Raw genomic sequence first — 21,631 nt, 5'->3', positions numbered from 1 at the left:
AAAATGGCCACGTTAAAAAGGATATTTTCTTGGGTTTTTTTGTTATCATACATGAGATGATGAGCTAGATGTTGTCTTCCAGTTACACTTTTCTTGTTGACAGTTTGGAAGTAATTCTGTGGAAGGACAGTTAGGAAAACAGGAGTTCCTTCATTGCAGATCATCACAATCTTTCTCAGAATGAGAAGGGCAGATACTACACACACTTGTGATGATCATACTGACAAACTGGAAGACAGACCACAGAATGCACTGAACTTTTTAGAGGAGATGGAAGGGCATTATTTTGATATTTTTAAGACAATGACTAGATACTTTTGATCTCTGATAGCTGGAAAAGTTTCCATTTATAAATTTTGCCCAGCCTCAAATTCTTTTCATAGCTTTGGCCTGGACTGTCATGCTCCACTTGTTCTCCTCCTCTTTCAAGAAGAGAGATCTAAAAACTCGAAATATAGCTCACTGTTCTCCGTTCATCTAGGAAAGTGAGTAGTACATCTGAGGTGAAATAGATATGAGGAAATAGAAAGTTTTACCTTTAACTTCAGATTGCTTTTGCACTTGAGAGTTTTCTGGCATTGTTTGTACGATATTGACTTTTATGGTCTTGTAACAACAGCAAGACATTTATTACATGATAAAAGTAAACACGCTAAAAATAAAATCCATCAACCTTAGGTTATTACCTGCAAAAGAAAATTAAAATATCAATCTCAGTGTGAAAGATATGTTAAAGTTTTAAAGTTACTGCATACTCCTAAATGATTTTCATAGCTTTCAATTCAGTACAACTTTGTACATCCTTAAAGATGGACAGACACAGTTAGATAAATACTTGTAAAACAAGAAAGCTATATCTTTCCGAAATTATACAGTCCATCCAAATATTTTATCTAGAAAATATTGTAATGATTTATGTGTGCACAAATACAGAAATCAGCACATAACAGGAAAGAGATTTCCTCTTATCCCGGGATTGTATGAAAATACGGGTTTCTATTTTTCTAAATAGCAATAATAAGCACAACACCTTGATTTTTGTAGGCCAATAAGGCTGTGGGGTTTTGTTTGTTTGTTTGGATTATTTAGGACAAAATAATCACAAGTAGGTCCAACAAAGGCAGACTGAACAAAAAAATTGCCAGCAGATAAATAATGGGCAACGTTTGATGCTGCAATATGTACATATCTGTACAATGTAGATTCTTAGAATGTTACATTTGACACTTTGTAGCGTAAATATGGCTTAATTATCAGATATTCCATGAATATGCACTTTACATGTTTTTCTTTCTGTGAGTGAACTTTTCCTTCCCTTAGAGTAAACCTAATGAAATGCATTAATTTTTGATGAAATAATTTTTAAGAAGGATGTTAATTTATGATGTTAGATAACTTGCAGACTAAAGCTTACCCAGCTTAATTGTGTCTGTATGGGTGTGTATATATGCATATGTGCCAGTGGCAAACAGTTTGGTACTAACCTTGTAGAAGTAGATTTTGATCATGATCTTTTGTACTTAAGGAGTTGAGAAAAATTTCCTCTTTTCATTTTGGGGTGAATTAAGGTGAAAACTGTGGATGATTTACCCTTAGTGACTCCATGTTAGCTTTTGCAACCTACTGTTGAAGTGAAAGTTAAAACCTTGTAAAGATACTTAGTTTGCTGGAGTTCCGTCACTGCTGAAGTACAAAATGGTCCATTATTAAGGCCAGTGATGTTTAATGTCTTCATTGACGACCTAGACAACATAGTGCGTGTCCAGCAAGTTTCCCAGACGGTCTGTGGGGGTTTCGTATTTCAAGATACTAAAAACCAAACTGGATATTGTCTAGGCAACCTGCTCTAGCTTCTTTGTCTCTTTTGCTTTCAAAAAAGCATAATTTCCATTTAAGGAAGTTTTCCGTGTTGGTTTTAAGCATGAAGAATAATTTTCCAAAGGGTGGCATTGCGCCATTTCTGTCACAGTGCTTTTCTCTCACCTACATCTGCATTGTTCCTCGAAAATGTAGAAATCAGACCTAGTAGATAATTAACTATTCATTGTACATAGCTCCTGGAAATAGAAAGGACAAAGTTGTTTAATAAATTGACAGTGAAATATTACATACTTTCAAATTGATTCAATATTTGGAGTTATTTAAAAAAGAAATGTCAAAATCTTCCATATTGAAGTTTAATGTAAGACACTGGGAACTCAAAAGAAATCAAAGATATTGATTTGTAGTCTTTTTCTAAGTATAAATGGCAAGTATAGTTTTGCAGAATTCTTTAGGATTAGTTTTTCAAGGCAAATTTCATTACTTAGACCTTAGGCAAAAGCATTATATTATTTCAAAAATAGATTTATTAAATACTTTTACATATATATTCATATAAATATCTAAGTCCATCTTCTGTTCAGTACAGCACTTTTCCTTTTTTGCATGACTGTTAATTTTTTTCCCCCAAGTTCCTTTTGAAATGAAGTTGTTTTCCTGAATTGGAACAGAGACTTTAGTTTGAGTGTCACTCTTGCAGGAAAAATTAGCATTTTTTCATCTCCTGTTTTGTAATTTATTTTGTTCTTTGTTTATAATGGGTATAGTTATTACTCTCCTCAAAAATTATTTTCTTCTGTGATTCTGTGATACAATTGAATGTATATCTTCTGTTTACATGTGAAACCACTAAACGCAACACTTACTGTAACCCTGTGGACAGGCTATCGTGGGCTGTGCATCACATCTGATGAACATCTTGACATATGCCCTGAAATTTTCTGTAACCCAGATTTTCTCCACAGAACTTCTGAAATTCCTCCCAGTGTTGTCATTTCAAAGCTGTCAGTGGTATCAAGGGACTATCCGACTTCCTCCTAACCTGTGCTTTTTCTTTTGAATATGGTTTTGCCTGTGGCCACCAATTTAAGGTAGTATTAGAAGGTACATAGGGGACTGTAAAAGAGGGACTATGGAACAGCAAAAAGTCAGGAAGTTTGCATTTGGCTAAACTTAGGTGTAACATGGAAAACTTTTCCAGCTGTTTCAGCAAGAGCAGGAAAAAGAACAAATAGAATATATCCTTATAAAGTTTTGTAAATAAATGGAAATAAATGGAGGAAAAACATTCACCTTGTTCCTTCCTTTCTTCTTTCCCCTTTCTATTTTTCTTAATTGGTGTTAGGCTGCTTTCTCCATTGTTGCTGTCAAGTTCCAACTGCTGTGTGTGCCCTAGAAAAACTGAGCAACTGATTCACAGAAACTGTTATTTTAACTGACATAAGCAGTGTGAACTTTTTGCTGTTTAGGCCTCTAGGCAATCTTTGCAATCTAGTTGATGATTGTGACATCTGAGAAAAAAAAGAGATCAGTTATGTTCTCCTGAAATCATTGTCAAACTGAGCCTCTGAATACCTACCTCAGCAAAGGTTCAGAAGTTAATTTTATGATTGATTTCAAATGCCATATTCATGTAACAATTAGTAGGATTTCAGATGCCAGAGACCTCACATCCTTCAAAATTTATTAGAAAGTATCTTTTTTAAACTTGACCTTTTTAACCAAAGTAGAAAAAAAAACCCCAAAGCAGGACATTATGTTGCCAGTAGTTGTCACAATGCCACGGTAGGTTTGAAGTGAATACATGAAAAATGTGTAGGCATTACTTATTGCGTATTTAAATAATCTTTCATTCTATTGTGAATACCATAGTAAGAAAACTTGGGTGGAATAGAACAGTCCGTCAAAAGTTTATTCAGTTCAGTGACAGGTACCATTTATATCTTGGTTGGTTTTTTTCATTATCAACCACTACTGTTTAATTTTAGGCTATTTCTCTCTCATCGTAAATCAGAATGGGGAGATGATAAAATCTAATCCATAAAAAAAAAAAAAATTAGGGAAACTTTCCATAACTGAAAGCAAAGGATTACCAAATTTAAGGTGCGGTCAATATGCTTTCAAATGGCCTGTGTTGCAAATATATATGCAATTTAGCTTTAGAAAGAGTCTTGAAAAGGCTGTATGAATGAATATCCTGATACATGCCAAGAATGAGTAATTTTTTTAAATATGAGTTTATTTAATAACCTTCATATATCATCAAAAATGGTACAATTTCTCTACTATTTTTAACAGTCCTGCTGTGAAGTAGCCTTTTGCCTCTGTCTGATAATGAATATTAGTGTCACGTTTTAGCGTATAGATTGTAAAGATTTTAATAAATTTCTAAAAAAAAATAAATATGCAACATGCATAGTTAGTTTAAATAGGGAGTTAAACCTTTGCATTTAATTGATAAATTTCACTATGGATTTTGATCATGTGTACTTTTTAAACAGTTCTGTCTAGGAAGATATAGGTGAACTATGAGGAAGGCCTATCTTTTAGCTTCAATTTCTTTAATAAATCTTAACTAATAAACAATTCTTCAGACTGATCTGTGCTAGGAAGTGAAGCATACACACAAGCATGTCTGTTGTAATGATGAAGATAGATACTTGAGGAGGAATTCTTTGGAGATGAACCTGCTTGGCAATCTCAGTGCACATTTTTGCTAAGACTGAATACTAAGACTAAACAGATTCTTTTCCAAACACTGTATTTTTTTTAAATTTTTTTTCCAAAACTGGAAAGGACTTGGATGAAGAAAAAAATGAGATGAAGCATGCTGAGACCACTCTAGTGTTCGTTCTATATAAAAAAACCATTACCTTAAAAGTATAGTTCATAATTGTTCTCAATACATCTTGAACATCAAATTATTTCATGAATCAACCATCTGTGACTGCAGATTCTCAGTCTTATTAACAGTAGACCTCAGTAACACTACAGACAAATATGGGTCTTTTACTGAAAACTTGGCAATGAATTTAAAGCTTGAAGGGTGTATATGATAGCTTTGGTCAGCTAGAACTGTCATAATCCAAACATTAAACTATTTTGATCACTGTTAGGAACCTTCAAAGGATAATTCATCTTAGGTCTAGACTGGAAACAGTAAAGTCTGTGCAGATGAAACCTTGCAGCTACCTCAATATACTTCAATCAAAGTTTTAGAAAAACACATAAATAATGTAGTTGAATGCTTGATCTTGACAAGAGGTGAAATCCCATGAACTATTATATGTATTATTGAACATGGGTGTCATTCTCAGATCACTCATCTTTTACTGGGTTTCAGGAAGTTGTGGTAATATGTGTGCCAGTTTCAGGATGTCAAGTACTATATTTTCTTGAGTTCTTGACAAATGTAGTGGTAAGAAGATGCAGCTAAACATCATATTGTAGGAGACCTTATTTACACAAATAGAAGACTGAATTTCTGCAATAGAATTTCAACAGTTAGGCAGTGACAGTTATCATGTATATGGCAGATGTAGATTTGCTGTAATGTGCATTCCTCGAGAACACAGTTTGTCAGAAGTCGTAATAGCTTTGAATAATGCATTTTTTTCTGATAGCACAACCCCTCATAAAAATAAATGCTGAGTTTTGGATTGTATAAATTTTTGCTGCATGCACCAGATCATTTAATGACACTACTTCATTTTACAGTATTTTGTGAAAAAATTTTCATTTGAAAATAACATAAAGAGTGTTACATGTATTTTCCTGTATCAAAGCAGATAACAAATTTTTATTTCTTTGACTTCTATTGCACAATTGCCTGTGTTAATCTATCATGACTAAAGCAGCAAAAAGGGGAAAGTTTGCCAGGAGAGGCTAAAATCATACAATAGCATATATATACTGTAACTTATAATGGATCATTGTTTTCAACTTTTTGGAATATAAATCAGTATCTTTAATTTATTCCAATTCTTCTGATGTCTTAAAATATTTTTCTTTAGTTTATTTTATATTTCTTTCTCGTGTACATGAATTAAACACGGATTTCTTTCTGATGTGAATGAGTACATAAAAATAAATACCCTATTCTATTATCTCTGCTGAAACAGAACAAAATAAGCCAGATGTCATCATGTTTGCTTCTATCTTTGATAGCTATTCGCACAACAATCTTAAGTAGTTCCTGTCATGCACAGGAGTCTTAAATCTTTGATCTGCAACATTAGTAGAACATGTCTAACTCATCATTCATTAGATTGTTATGTGGCTTTTGTTTTCTTGCTAATATTTATAGAATATTTTGGCATTTTTCTCATAAAATGATGTTGTAAGTGAAAGTGTTCTCCAGTATAATTTTTTTATCTTTATGTTTTTTGGCCTTTTCAACATTTTGTTATATAATTTGGGTTGTAAATTAAGTTCATTTACTATCATTTAAATGCCAGTGTGACTGTTTGAGTAACTCATTAAGGGTATGCATTCAATAATTAAACTTATGTTGTATAATAGGGATTAGTTAGTATTGATATTTTGATATAATGCTTTACAGCACTCAGAGGATATGCATGTATCGAGTAATAAATTCTCTCAACATGCATGTTAGTGAGGTTGGTATGGTTTATTCTGCACATGGATAGAGTAAGGAAAGAGAGGAGTATGGAGTGAAAGAATTTGTTCATGAAACATATGGCTTCTGACACAATACCTGAATTATATGTGAGCTTTTCAGACCACCATTTCTCTGATGAGGATGTTTATCTTCTGTGCTCTGTTCATGATGAATTTCTTCTCTAAAGAAAATTAAATAATTATGGTTTGTACTACTTCCATGAAAGGAATAGCGTGCCATTAATTAATTTCAAAGAATTTTAACAACAAAATCAATTCCATTTTCCTCCTCCCCTACACATACTTCTGGGTTTTGTAGGTGGAGGGGTATCATCTTCAACATGATAACTCGTTCAGACAATCTCTTTCAAATAACTAATGTTTACAAATGGAAGTAAATTTCTGCAATAAAGGAAAATATGTCTATTCATATCTTCCTAATGTTATTGCCTAGTTCCCTTCATATTTCTTGTTTATTTTAACAAATATTGACTTAATTTATTTTCTAGAATCTGGACTAATTTGAAACTAAAGACAAAAACTAACATTTTTATGTACTTGAGACTTTAATTTACTGTCAGAGACCAGGTAATTAGATTTTTTTTAAAAATACTATTTCACCACTTAAATGAAAACTCTACATAAAGGGCTTTCTACAACCTGCATCCATAATTATATTGTATGAATATTTTTGCAATATTTACAAAATAAAATTAAATAAAAAGTTCTTTTACTCCATTCTAAGAAAAGAAGCAAGATTTGTAGGACATTTTTCTTGATAATAAATTTGTAAGGAACTTCATTGAAGGACTGTTAAATCATGAACTGAGTTTGAAATTAGCTTTGAAAATGATGACGTCTTTTATAAACTGAAATATTTTGTGTAAGTAGATTTCATAATCTAATTTCGCCTAATATGTGTAAGGAATATTGTTTTAAACAAACAGATGAACAAGTAAACAAAAAACAACATCAAAACCAGAGCCAAATAATTAATTATAATTGTTGGACAAGAATTTATTACTTAATTCTACAAATTTTAACTAACATATTTCTTTTTTTCTATTTTGACAGTGTTACCTAGTCATACGTGTGGCAACCCAGGAGAAATACCTAAAGGAGTACTTCATGGAACAAGATTCAACATTGGTGATAAAATCCGATATAGCTGTATCTCTGGTTACATCCTAGAAGGCCATGCCATGTTGACATGTATTGTGAGTCCTGGAAATGGTGCATCATGGGATTTTCCAGTTCCTTTTTGCAGAGGTAAAAATGAAGGCAGATTAAATTAATTTATTTTGAGGTGGTTTGATTTTTTTTTTACTTTCTAAATTTATGTGTACTAATGTAATGTCTAAAAATATACTACATTTAAAAGTGTAATAACTAAAACAATAACTCTCCAGATGTTATCTATTTATCTTTATTTTTTCCTTTTCATTTACATGGGCTTAGCTACGTCAATTTGCCGGGCATGACCTGACAAATGATTTTTAAAGTTCCTGGTTTGGAAACTTTCTGCCAGGAAAAAACTTCAATGATGTAAACTTTGAAAGGTGGTCCAGTCTCTTTGAGTCCCAGTCCTGTTCAAACCGTGGATAACTTCAAAGTTGTGTCAGATTACTCAGATTGCCCAGTTGAAAATTTAATATGTCCATGGATGGAGATTCTGAAGCCTCTCTGGAAACCCGTTATGGTACCTAGCTGCCCTCATTCTCATGGCCAATTTATATTAGAATTTTATAGATTATGTCTATTTCTTCTTCTTCTGTTGTGAGTCTATGAAAAGATTCTGGTTCCATTTTTCCTAAACTAAAGAGTGCAGTAAGATTTCCACTTAGCCTCCATTTGTCCAGGCAGAAAAATCCATTTTCTTCATCCTCTTTTCTCATACAACATATTTTTCAGCATCCTGATGATTTCCGTCTAGTCTGTCAATGTCAGTGTCTCTTTAGTACTAGAGGACCTACTGCGGACAAAGCATTTCAGATGGGACCTGCTGAGTTTCAAGCAGATGAGCTCCAACTCTCTCTCTCTCTTAAGCTGCCATGTTCTTGTTCATGCAACCCAATACAAGGCAAGCTTTCAGTGCTGCAGAAGTGAATCACAGACTCAGCTCCTGTTTCGCCAGGACTTCAGGTCCTTTCTGTTAGAGCTGCCACCTAGCAAATATTTTTTGCATGTGATGATCCTGTCCTAGGTATAGGACTTTGTATTTCTGTTTTGGAATGTCATGAGAATTCTTTCATTCTTCCAGTTTGTCAAATCCTGTCATGAAAGTCTGTCTGAATGGCAGGTGCCATATGCAAACCTGGTCAGGGTGTATTCAATCTCATACTCCAGACCGGTGAACATATTATATAAATTCAACCCCATTTTGAATCCTCAGGAAGTGCTTCAAACCACTGACCTTTAAGCTTGACTTAAAACAATTGGCCCCTACTGTCTCAGCCTGATTGTCCAGACATTTTTACTCACATATTAGTCTACCCCTTCAGTCCACATGCTGTCAGTTTGTCTACAAGGACATAGTGGAGAACTGTGTTGTGAAAACTTGGTTGGCATCAAGCTAAATCCTTTCATAAAAGAAAGCAGTGAGGTAGTAAATTATTTATATTGGCAAAAGTTGGCTGTTCCTGTTCACCTTTTATTCCTTTGTGTGCTTGTTTTTGATAAATACTTTCAGCACAATTTTCTGGAGATCTGAAGTGAACTTGACAGATGGATAGTTGCTAGAATCCTTGCTTTTTTTGAAAATGAGAAATGAAAAATTATTTTTTTTCCAGTTATGGAGGATCACCCTTGGATTGTCACAGCCTTCCAGATATGACACAGTGCAGCTTCACACTGTAGCACACCAAGAACCCCTAGGGACATGTGGTTAAGTATCGTGAACTTACACATATCCTGTTTACTTCTAGAATTCCTTGTATTGTCCCTACTGTGCTGTGGCTACTACTTTTCTTCAAAAAACTTCTGCATTTTATTGAGAATTAGGAGACCTGATGGCAGCCCACTGAAGAGACATACATAGGGGACATTGAGTGCCTCAGGCTTTTCGTCTTCATCCCACTGAAGCAGCAGACCACTGTGTCCTTCATTTTACTTTTGTTGTTGATCCACCTATAGAATGGTTTCTAGAATGACTACTCTTCCCATTCCTCACCAGTTTAATGCATTTGAGCTTTGTCCTTCCCCCTTCAATCTCTGCATTCCTGAGCAACATGGTTTAATGTTGAACATGGTGGTGGTGGTAGGTCGGCAGTTTGACTTGATTTAAAAGTAACTCTATTCCTTAATGATTCTATGATTCTATCTCCCTTTCAAGTAGCTTGTCCCTCTTTTCACATTTCATGCACTAGTTTGGAGTTTTTTATTTTTTTTCGCATTTCAGTTTAAACACCTTGGTCAGGAATTTCCTGTTCAGTCCCAGCAGCCTCCTGCTATGCCTATATATATGTACGTAAATAGACGCATCATTCTTAAGCTTTGAGGAAGCTGCCCTTGAAGTCAAACAAGCTCTGCTGGGCCCACTACTTTACTATTTCACAAAGAGGTTAAAATCTGCTCTGCTGAAGCCCAAGGAGTTGATGCTATAACTTGTCTTGCTCACTTCCCTCAAGATTTTTTGCTAATGGTTACTGTGACCAAAGCCTCTGTTGCATATGACTTATTTGTATGCTTCTTTGCTCCCTACACCTAGTCAGCCTGTCCAATGCCTGCGTTAATAAAATTATTCACAGTGACCTCAGAAATCTATTACTTTACTTACTCTCTGCTATGCTGTCATTCACAGACATGGGGATGACTAAAGGCTCTGATGATAACCAGATCCTGTGTCTGTGAAACTTCTAGTACTTTAAAGGTTTTGATCACTGCTTGATCAGATGGTCTGTAGCAGATATTCATCATAATGACCTCTCTCTTGACTCTTCATTCCTACTCTATCCCGCAGGAGCTCAAGAGCTTGTTGCTTGTAGCACAGCAGAGAGAGCTCTGTTGATTCAAGATCTTACTTTGTGCAGCCTGTCCTTTGCTTCCTGCATTTCCTGAGAGTCAGTCTATCGGTTGCAGCCCTCCAGTAAGGTGTACTGTCCCGCTACGTCTCTGATGTTGATAACACTACAATTCTGGGACTGTATATGCACTTCCAGTTTGTGCAATGTGCTTCACATGATGCACAGTTTTTCCATACAGGCACTTCAACTAGGTTTCCAATCATGTTTCTCTCTGAGGGTGGGAGGGAAACATTCATTGCCCTTTCCCACATGTTCTTTCCTGGGTCTGTTAAACCACTTGCCTTTATAGTTTTGCCCTATGTCCCTGACAAACGTACTTTAGAGCTCTCTTCACCAGGTCAACAAAACTGTTGCCCTGTTCCTCCAGGCAGATCCCATGTCTCCCCTCCTGACCTCATTCCTGGAAGAGGACCCTGTGGTCAGAGAGGTCAAAGTCTTATTGCCCAGCACCAGATCCTTAGTCAAGTGCTCTTCTGCAGGAATCTGACACTCCTATCCAAACTTTTCCACTTCTATTAAGGAGAACCCCTCTGGTCTCCTGTGCTCTTCACCCTAATCTTATGCCCTTTGGAGACGCTCCACTGCTCACACTCTCCCTTGGCAGTATTATTCATACACATGTGGATAAGTAGCAAAGGGAAATTATTGTATCATGTAATATTTTGTAAAGGTTACTTCTAACTGAAGGGTCTCATAATGTAACTCCTCACAGCAAAGAAATATTTTATAAATTTCTGTGCTCCAAAGCAAATACAAGGGTTAGTAATCAAAAAAACAGCAGAATTCTAGGTAGTGTTTGTTGTTTGTCTTTGGTTTAAATCAGCAGTCAACAGAGATTTCTTTCTCTGGTGCTCCAAAACAGAAGGAAAACAGAAATTTTCTAACCATTCAGTATCTGATCTTATATGTTTTTGTGGTTTTTTTGTCCTCCTAATAAGGCATAGTAAACAGGTTTCAGAAAAATATACGTCACAAGTTCAAGATATCATTAGTGCCTACTAAATATTTGTTGTATTTCAGCAGATTATGCTGTTTGGCAATGTTTGCTGCACACAAATATCTTTAACAGGACTGAAATTTTGTTCATAATTTGTCACTCTATGAATTAAACCTAGTAATAAAAGATCAAGTGGGGTCCTAAACCTCCTGTAGAACTTATATGAAATCCAAATAATTCTGTATAAATTTTCAAGAAATGAGGAACATAACAGAAAATTTATTTAACAGTTAATGATTTATGTGAGCTCAGCCATTCCCTCAGTGGATTTTTAGAGCTCATGTGGAATATGGATTTGATGAGAGATTTTAGATGTTCCTTATTTTATTTCACTTTATCAGTCTGGAACATATGCCATTAGGTAGCCCTTTCCATTCGCTATGTCTTCAAGCAAGAAATGTTCCTCTATTGTTTCTCTAAGAACCTTGATCTTTTCCGTGAAAGCATCTTTTGTTACAGTTTTGTTTCCAGATGGTATTCTTCTTTCTTGTCATCATAAACTAATTTCATGGCATACATGCAAGATAGTATAACAGAATTAGACAAAGTTATGAGGTTCATATACTAAAAAATCCTAACAGCCTTGTTCTCTGTGATATGCTTCCCTAGCTTTGCTGATGCTGAAAAATTACTATTTTCTGGAGTACTGTTGCTTAATAATTTCAGAAGCATTAAGAAGCTGATGTCCAATAATTTGTACATTCTCTAACTTTATAACTGATGTTTTTACTAGAAGAATTCCTAGTGAATTACGGAGTCTCAAGGGAGATGTAAACAGCAGGACAACATTGGCTCTTGTATCTGCCATTTTGTTTCTTAGCTACTGCTCAGTTTCAGAGGTTTACTTTTTAAAGTATATCTATGGTGAGAGTGGTGAAGATGAACTGTACTGTAGAGTCGTTGATGGCCTAGAATGAATTCTGAACAGAAGTCACATGGGCAGTCAGTGCAATTTTTAGAAAGTTTGAAAATTTGGCTGTCAAGATATTTTTTTCCTGTTTTCTTTCAATTAAAGCACACGCACACACACACGCGCACAAAAAAACCCACCAAAAACCAAAACAAAACAGAACAAAAAAACCAAAACCAAACCAAACCAAACCAAAAAAACCACAAACAAACAAACAAAAACCAAACCAAACAACAAAACAAAACAAAACAAAACAAAACAAAGAAACAAAAAAGCACACACACACACACACACACACACACACAACCACCACAAAAACCACAAACAAAAAAACCACCAAAAACCAGATCCCCCAAAATAGAAAACAGTCCCTGGAGAAAAGTTCAAAGGTAAATCCTGAAAGACAAGGTAATTATTACAATTTAGTCCTGTTTCTCCATATGGTAAATAAGACCAAGCATGGACTTTTCTGCTATAAAAAGATAATCAGAAAATACCATGAGTTTCTGCAAAAAAATTGTATACATAACTGACTAAAATATTCAGAGAGAATCAATGTCCCACCTAAATCCTGTTCTTATAGGTTTTTTTCCCTGATAATTAAAAGTTCTTTGTTGTCTCATTCTCAGATATCGTAATAGTGTCACCCTAAACATTTACCTTCTTTGTCTTGAGGTTGAAATACTGTGCAGTACAAGTCTGAAACATTTTGAAAGTTAATTTCATTCTCTTCAGTAGTTCCCCTAATAGCTGATTTATGATATGTGACTACTTCTAAATGAACTTTGTATAATTAGGTTCTCAATTCTCAGTAATTTTGAGAATCCCTAGTTGATTATAGTTGCATGAGTCAAGATTTTTATGAAGCTAACATTAGGAATACAAATTGGATTAGTGATATTACAATGGTAAGCTTTTTCTCACAATGAAAATAACTGTGAAGGGAAGAACATGTAATATATTATCATTAAAAAGACATCCAATTATTGGAGTGAAAATAAAGAAGACAAACCAGTAAAAGAGATCATATGTCAGAAAGTTCCAAAAAGAAAAAGTAACGATTAACCAGGTTTTAGACTTAAGAAATATTATTGCAGAAATATTTTGGTGAAAAATATGTATTTTACATATAAAAATAAAAATTAAATAAAAATTAAAAATATTCCTAGATAAAGAGACAAAGGAAGAAGAGTCTCTGATTCACTGTAGAGTAAAATAAACTGAATAAAAAGATTCAGAGCTGATATTTTTTAAACAACTAGTAAAGAGAAAATGATGCTTTTGGTGTTACCCATACCTTGTAAGGCAGCAAGTAATTCTCTGATGTAATTTCTTCTCACCCTCTGAGGTTTAGACAAGGTATCCTCAGAAATGCTAAGGCAGTGGAAAGAATCCAAAAATTTATTTGGAAGGCTTATATAAACTATAAACTATAAGCTATAAACTTATAAATACCCCACAGTGCTGTTAAGCACTGGGTCCCAGGGAGAAAAAGGCAAGTTCCCACCCTCTCCAGGGCCTTTAGTATCCTCTCTGTTTCTCCCCCACCTTCCCAAGGCCTCTGTACATGTCTGTTAAGGTTATCTCTCTCTGGCATAGCAGAGAGAGAGAGAGAAAACACAACTGTCTCTGCAGAAGGGAAAAAAACCCCAACATATAACCCTCTTGAGAGGGCACTGCAGGCTTCCTAAGTGAAAATAAGTTTCTAGCTTTCCCGTTACAAATTCTTCCGAAAGCACAACTATTCCTATATATGGTTTTATAAGTTTAAGGAGGAGGAAAAAATATGCAAATCCCATAATTTGTTCATATTTATAATTTAAAATAAATATTTAAAAAAGGAAATAAAATAATATTTCCCAATAATTCTGCTTATTAACATTACATTAAATGATAAAAATTGAAATATTTTCCTAAATCTAATTTTTAGAGTGACGTAGTCTACTCCTGTCTGAGCAATTATATTCCCTTTTAGAATAATCTGAATTGGTGCAATGTTTACATTGAGATGAAATTTGGAAAAAACTTCGTTGTTACTAGTCAAGTATGGAGGGACCTGATAAAAAAAATGAAAAGATGTTAAGTCAGAGGTTGATCTGTGAAATAATGTGCATGGAAGATGGGAACAAGTGAAAATATGAGAAAAATTGTACAATGAAAACACAGCAGAGGTATCCAGAATGATGCAGTAAATTCAAAGAATAAAACCCAAACCTTCAGTCTGACCATTAGGTACATAGGCACAGTTAATGTCAGAGGAAGATTCATTTACTAAAAATGAAAAACAAACCTCAGGGACAGTCATAAAAAGATGAAGGATTTCATAACTGCCTGTAGACTTCTGGGAATACTTGGATTAACTTTTCTAATTATAAAAAAAAAATGTGAAATTTGCAACAGTCATTAATGAGAGCATTAATAATGCTCTCAAAGAATTCACCCATTTCTCTTTTGCTATAAAATTAGGGCTTTACGATTAATTTGTTGTAGATTGTTGCTTTAAGGGATCATTATCAGTGTCAAAAATATACTCTCAAGTGAAGGATAATCATATCACTGGAAAACAGCTTAGGATACTTAATTGAAAAAGAAGATAATATTTACAAGATATGCAGAAGACTGATTTTTTGTTTCTGTGGAAGAGGGAGTATGAGGTTACTTCTGACTAAATTTTGAACTTCTTAACCAAAAACCAAGTTTTTGCATCAAAATTATGGCCAAGTGGGAGTTTTGATTTCAAGTTTGCTCAAATACAAACTATCAGTTAATAAATGAACTTTTCTGTCAAGTTAGCAAACTATTTTTGTATTGTTTGAAATTTATAGCTTTGTTGACTGTGAGATGAGATATCCTGCCCAGAGTGGATGGAGGAGAAATAGGTCTTTGTAGCATAACAAACAGATATGACAGATTAAATAATTAAAGGTTACTAAATTAAGCACAATATTTACAAATTAAAAATGACCAGTACAAGACTACCCATCTGAGTCCAAAATTGTCAGGACCCATAACTATAGGATTACCCTACTGGGGTCATTTAGATCAAGCTCACTGAAATCTCAAAGATAAAATGTTCATCTACAGCTGCAATGGTTACCCATAGGTCCTTAAACAAACTGCAACAATTTTCATATTTCTTTTTTGTACATACTGTTAACTTGATGTGAGAAATCTTATCATTTAATATATGTGAAACAGACACTGTTTTCCTAAACCACAATAATTTCTGAAATTTTAACAAAAAAAATTACCATTCCACTTAAAGAGGAATCCCAATTATTTTGAAGTGCCCTTTGATAACTATTTAGAGAGAAATAAAATTGATCTTAGATGCATGCTCTAATGAGTATTTAATTTATGTGAAGTTGATCAACAGCAATAGAAGAAATTGAGAAAGGAAGGCAAACTGATTAGAGCATTTATTTGGGATGCAGTACATCTGGATTCAAGTGATGAAAGAAAAAAAACAAACAACAACTTCTGACAAGTTTCTGTTTTTATAAAACAGAAAAGAAGCACAGGTGTTGGTTTTTACCTATTCAAAATAAAGTCTGTAAACATCTGTGGTGGTTTTAATCTAAAATAGTAAAGGAGATAAGCAAGCAGAGGTGTATATTTTTATGGTTAAAGAGCTGGCTGACTGCTGGAACTAAGGGAGGTAAATTAGTTATCTGATGAATGTAATACTTTCTGATGTTTTTGGTCATTATGAATCTGACACTTTAGCAGCTTGACAGTTGGCACTGACATGCTAAAATTTATTTTTAAAGTTGTCATTGATATACTATGGCTTGTTTTTAGACTTTTTGTCAGTAAGACACTTTAAAATTTTAAGACATTTTAAAATGGTAATTTCAAAGTCCTGTTTTAAAAAATTCATTTAACTAGCTCTTCATATTAACCATTTCCCAAATACAAAAAGCATGTGTTTGTGAAGGTAACCATTCATGTGTTCTTTGTACTGAAGATTAAATGAGGTACAATTATCTACTTTTTCACAAATGAACTACAGAAAAATACCAATTTTAATGAGGAATTGAATAAATCATAGAAGCACAGAACGTCTCGAGTTGGAAGGGACCCATAAGGATCCTTTTCTCTAACTCCCTGGTCCTTGCAGAACTACCTAAAATAAAACCATATGACTAGGAGCATCATTGAGATGCTCCTTGAACTCCCGACAGGCTTGGTTCCTGGTGAACCTGTTCCAGTGACTGACCACCCTCTCAGTGAAGAACTTTTTTCTAATGCCCAGTCTGACCTTCCTCTGACACAACATCATTCTATTCCCTTCTGTCCTGTTGTTGGTCATAAGATAAAGGAGATCAACATCTCCCTCTCTGCTGCCTGCCTTGAGTAAGATGTGGACTGTGATAAGATCATCCCTCGACCTTTTCTAGAGTGAACAAGCCAAGTGACCTCAGACTCTCCTCCTAAGTCTCGCCCTCGAAACATCCTCTGCACACATTCTAATAGTTTGATGTCCTTATATTGAGACATCCAAAACTGCACACAGTATTCAAGGTGAGGCTGCACCAGTGCAGAGCAGGACACAGCTGACCCTCCTGACTGCCAGGGCACTGCTAACTCGTATTCAACTCGCCATCAACCAGGACCCCCAGATCTCTCTCAATGGAACTGGTCTCCAGCCTCAATAAAGAAAGAACTAATTTAATGATACTTTTAGTAAGGCATGATAAATAATTTATGCTTATGGTTTATTTAGAACCCTTTAAAGCTCCAGTTTTCTTTAACTGATAAAACTTATAAAATGTGACTCAAGATGACAATATGTCATTTGATGATAATTTATAAAATATCACTGAAGTTTTTAATTGCATCTATTCTGTTGCTAGTGATAAAGAGGTAAGGAAATGACTACTAATGACATAAGAAAAAAATCTTTATTACTATTAAGGTTGTGCTTTAAGTCACAAATATCTTTTTGTCAGTTATGTTGCAAGAGTAACATGGTTATATGATCTTTCACATGAGGACTTTTCATTATAAAGTGGAATAGCCAGTTCCAATCCTTCACATTCAGATTCTAAATTGGTTTTGAAAGGTTAGGTGGGTATAAAGGTCGGGGTTTTTTTGTTATGCAATAAACATTACTTTGCTTGCATATACATTTTATCATTTTTTTGTATTAAAAAAAAGACATATAGAATACAGAACAGTGTATTCTGGAAATCATTTGTTTGGTGAGGAGAGGAAAGCCTTGTAAAAATGATTGAATGTTCAAAAGATACCTAAACCAATTTAAGGGGAGGTTTCTAAAGATACTGGGTTTGTTGTTACCATATCCTTGGCTATAGGCTTAGCAAGGCTTGCTTCTCGCTTGTAACAAGAACTCATTTATGCAAAACAGTTTACCAAAATTGTCAGATTATTATTTTTGATGAAATTACTCTTTCTAGTTTGAAGAAAAATGAAAGGTTTTTCATTGACTGCCATGGTTCCTCATTGGTACTTTTGATTTTTTTGTGTACATAAACTTGATGGGTATGTTTATCTGTTTTATCCAAGCTACACATCTATACAGTATACATATTTTTTGTCAAGTGGTGCCAACCATATGTTTTTGCATGTGCACTTTATATGAAATGCATATTCTCTAAATTCAGAGCACTTAATTCCTGACTACGGAGAAATCCAAATATTTGTAGCTTTATACTTGAAGTAGTCATTTATGCTGATACAAACAGCATTTTGTGCAGTTGCTTACAACATGAAAATAACCATAAATGTTTAGAATTAATTACTTGCACATTTTAAATTACAATTTGTAAATCACATGGAGTTTGAATTCACGAAGCCTCAGGCACTATCTGCTATCAAATTACTGCAAGCACAGCAATGCATTAAGATTCCCAAGCACTGTTTTCACTCTCTCAAAAGCATAACATAGGGAAGGCCATGGCCAAAAATCATTGTCAGCCCAAGGAGACCAACTAGCTCTGACCAGCAGGTGAACACAGCTTAAGTCCAGACAGTTTGTTAGCTACTATCTGAGCAGTGTGGCCACATCCTGCCTGCCTGTGCTCACTCTTAGGCAATGTATTATGCTTTAGTATTCAACAGTCTGGTTTTCGTGGCCTGTGTTTCATTTATGAAGAAGGAAATTCCCAAAATATAGGCTCCTGGAACATGAGAAATATGTCAGAGGAAAAAAAAAGGCAAATCCCACAAACAGGTGCTTTTGCTGGGGTCCTCCCTTGCAGATCCACATCAGCAAGAGAAAAAACACTAACTCCCTTATTCAAGTTGGTTTCTGTTGTCTTACCTACCTGACTACTGTTTCCTTTTGATTTCTGGGCTAACTTGATTTCATGCAAACCTCTTCAAAATGGTGTTATAAATAGGTTAAAAACCTAGGCATCCCTCTGGGCATATATCTGTTGCAGCCTGAGTTCCTTTGGCTCTCATTGGTAATTCATAGTGTATAAATTTAGAAATTTGCACATGATTGCCATAAACAATAAACTACTTGTCAGCTGTAAAATTCAGAGCTTTAGAGCTCAAAGCTTATTCAAGGGCTCTACAGAAGGAACAGTGAGTAGGATTTTAATTACCACTAGCATGTTACTTAATGTCAGTATAAACACAGTGGGCAATGGTGTAACTGAAAATGCTGTCATAACAAAATTTAACAGCAGCAGATAGTACCAAAGAGTTATGGCTGACTTGGGATTTTGTGTAACTTGCTGGTTACTCTGGATGGGAAAAGTCTGCTTGCTGGTTTTCAAGAATACAGGTTGAACTGTTATGATTTAGTTAATGAAACTAAAAGTACTGGCACAGAATGCATGAAGTAAATTTGTTTTTCTTTGCTAGGTTGGATGATGATAAATGAAGTATTAGAAAGCTATTCAATTTAAAAAAAAAAGTAAAAAACCACCACAACAAAAAACATGAAAAAAGAGTCATTCTAGATATCAGTGTAAATCAAACAATAATTCCTCTTTCTGATTTATTATAGATTTACAGTAGTTTTCAAATTATTTTAATCCTTGCATATATTATACACCAGGAAATTTGACTCTGATCCTAGACTATCTCTGATTCTTTAATTTTCCGTTCCTTACCCCTTCCATTCCTCAGAGGCACAATGGCCCTTTCAGTATTCACCATACAAAAAGCCAGATATTGAGGAAGGAATCACAGAAATGGCCTGTTTCACAGACAAAAAGAAATCTATTAGAAGAGTAGATCTATTTCACCTTTATTCCTCCATTAAAAAAAAAAAAATCATAAATATCAGGATCTAGAAAGTAAAATATGGAATTTACTGAAAAGACTTACCTCCTCTGAAAAATTTGTGTGACAAGAAATGAAATCAATAAGGCCTTGGTAGCCAAGGTTATGTTACATTTCTGTATATCAAAATTTACTTTGCATGTAGAAGTGTTTGAACCCTTCATCAGCTCTCTCCCTTCCTTTTAGTCAAATTAATAATCATAGATTACTTAAACATTAAAGAAATTATTCTGTTTCTGCCTTTCTTTCTTTTATTTCAGTCACTTATTAGCTGTTTATCCTCTTTTAACAATCTCCTTTTTTTTTTAAACATCCAACCACAGTATTCTTCTTCCTTTGATTCACATGAATCCTTTTTCCTTCAAATCTTCCTTTAAAACTCGCTTTCATTGACAGGCTTTCAATTGTGATTGAGAAGAGCAGTTCTACCCCTCTGTTGTCTTAATTAGCTATTTAGTTATTATGCTAATTAGACTATAAGTTCCTTGTGTTATGCACCTTTCTAAGTTCTTTGTTTTCAAATCCTCACGTGCACTTATAGGATGCATGTAATGATAATAGCAATAACTAAAGATGATAAATATGAAATGCTTCTCTTCTAGTCATTCACCTATGCAGAAGTATTTTTAAATACTATTGCTTTAGCTTTTATAGACAATTATAAAACACCAAAAACCACTTGATGAATTTTTAATTTCTCATGCCAATGAATTGTATGGATAACATATTTTCTTGGGGGTATTAGTTGTATGTTTTAAAACCAAATGCTACTAATAATCAGCATATTTTTAAAGATTATCCTTCTATGCTCTGTATTTTTTAAAAATTTTGATAATAACCAATAAAAATATATATGATGGTGAATGAACCTTGGAAGATTCATCTGGCAACAAAACCTTCTACATTCATTTGCCATCTGTGTAGATCCTGATTCAGAACAAAAATCCAAGAAAGGATAGTGTGGTTTTATTATTGCTTTCTGGTTTAGGAGTTCACTTAAATCTATAAGAATATTTTTTCTTCCGTTCTTTGTAGTTATAAGAAATGAGTGAGAGAGGTATTTAGAAAGAAATGTTTAATATTTCTAAATTTGTATCACAGAGAGACTAAGTGTATTTCTGTGCTTTTTTTTTTTTTACCCAGTTCTTTTTTAGGCTTGTTCTGTGCACACTTTCACAGAACCAGATTCTCCAAATTGGCTCATGCTAGGTGTCTCTGCTAACCTTCATTCTTGCTTAGCCTGGTGCTAAAGTGACATCAATAAGGAAAAGTAAAAAAAAAACAAAACAAAACAAAACAAAAACCTTTGCAGCTTGAAGCCAGAAAATGTTCCATTCATTTCATTCACCTGGATAATATTTTGTTTCTGTGTGTGCACGTATTTATGGGTATTCTATGCAAAGAGAAGAGCTGAGTTTGCTATGGCAGAAGCCAGGATGATGTTTCACTCGTTTAAAGCACAGTTTCACTGTTATTTGATATTCTGTTCATCAGCTGAAGGAGCTTGTGGAGGAACACTACGTGGAACAAGTGGAACCATTTCAAGTCCGCACTTCCCTTCTGAGTATGAAAATAATGCTGATTGTACCTGGACCATATTGGCTGAACCAGGAGACACCATTGCTTTGGTCTTTACTGACTTCCAGTTAGAGGAAGGATATGACTTCTTAGAGATCAGTGGAACAGAAGCACCATCAATATGGTAAGTCAGAGATATTGTAAAGATCTCACGTTATTCTTTTTTTTTTTTTTTTTTTTTTTTTTTTTTTTTTTTTTTTTTTTTTTTTTTTTTTTTTTTTTTTTTTTTTTTTTTTTTTTTTTTTTTTTTTTTTTTGGTGCCTATTTGGAAAGATATTAGAGGATATTTAAGATATTTTCTACATGTTGTTAATGAACATTTTTTAGGCATTTTCTTTGGACCCTTTCACTTTTCAGAACTAAAAAAAAAAAATTCCCTCCACCTTCAAGAGGTATATCTGTAACAGAACATTTATTGATGTT

General features: G+C 34.2%; 1 protein-coding gene across 1 annotated transcript in view; it reads left to right on the top strand.

Moving 5' to 3' along the window:
* Positions 1–21,332, top strand: part of LOC114066968 (CUB and sushi domain-containing protein 1-like) — a gene marked incomplete at its 3' end in the record, with an annotated part of 246,559 nt that extends 225,227 nt beyond the window's left edge. Inside the window, exons 3-4 of the mRNA XM_027902086.1 lie at positions 7,516–7,710; positions 21,125–21,332. Coding sequence (XP_027757887.1) covers positions 7,516–7,710; positions 21,125–21,332 — 403 coding nt within the window. The remainder of the gene's footprint in view (positions 1–7,515; positions 7,711–21,124) is intronic.
* Between the last annotated feature and the right edge of the window lie 299 nt (positions 21,333–21,631).

Source organism: Empidonax traillii, unplaced genomic scaffold, assembly GCF_003031625.1.
Source record: "Empidonax traillii isolate 1590-97213 ecotype Southwest subspecies unplaced genomic scaffold, ASM303162v1 scaffold838:size422897, whole genome shotgun sequence".
NCBI classification, from domain to species: domain Eukaryota; kingdom Metazoa; phylum Chordata; class Aves; order Passeriformes; family Tyrannidae; genus Empidonax; species Empidonax traillii.
The sequence above is the reverse complement of the archived record's forward strand: the minus strand, read 5'-3'. Positions and strand labels throughout refer to the sequence as shown.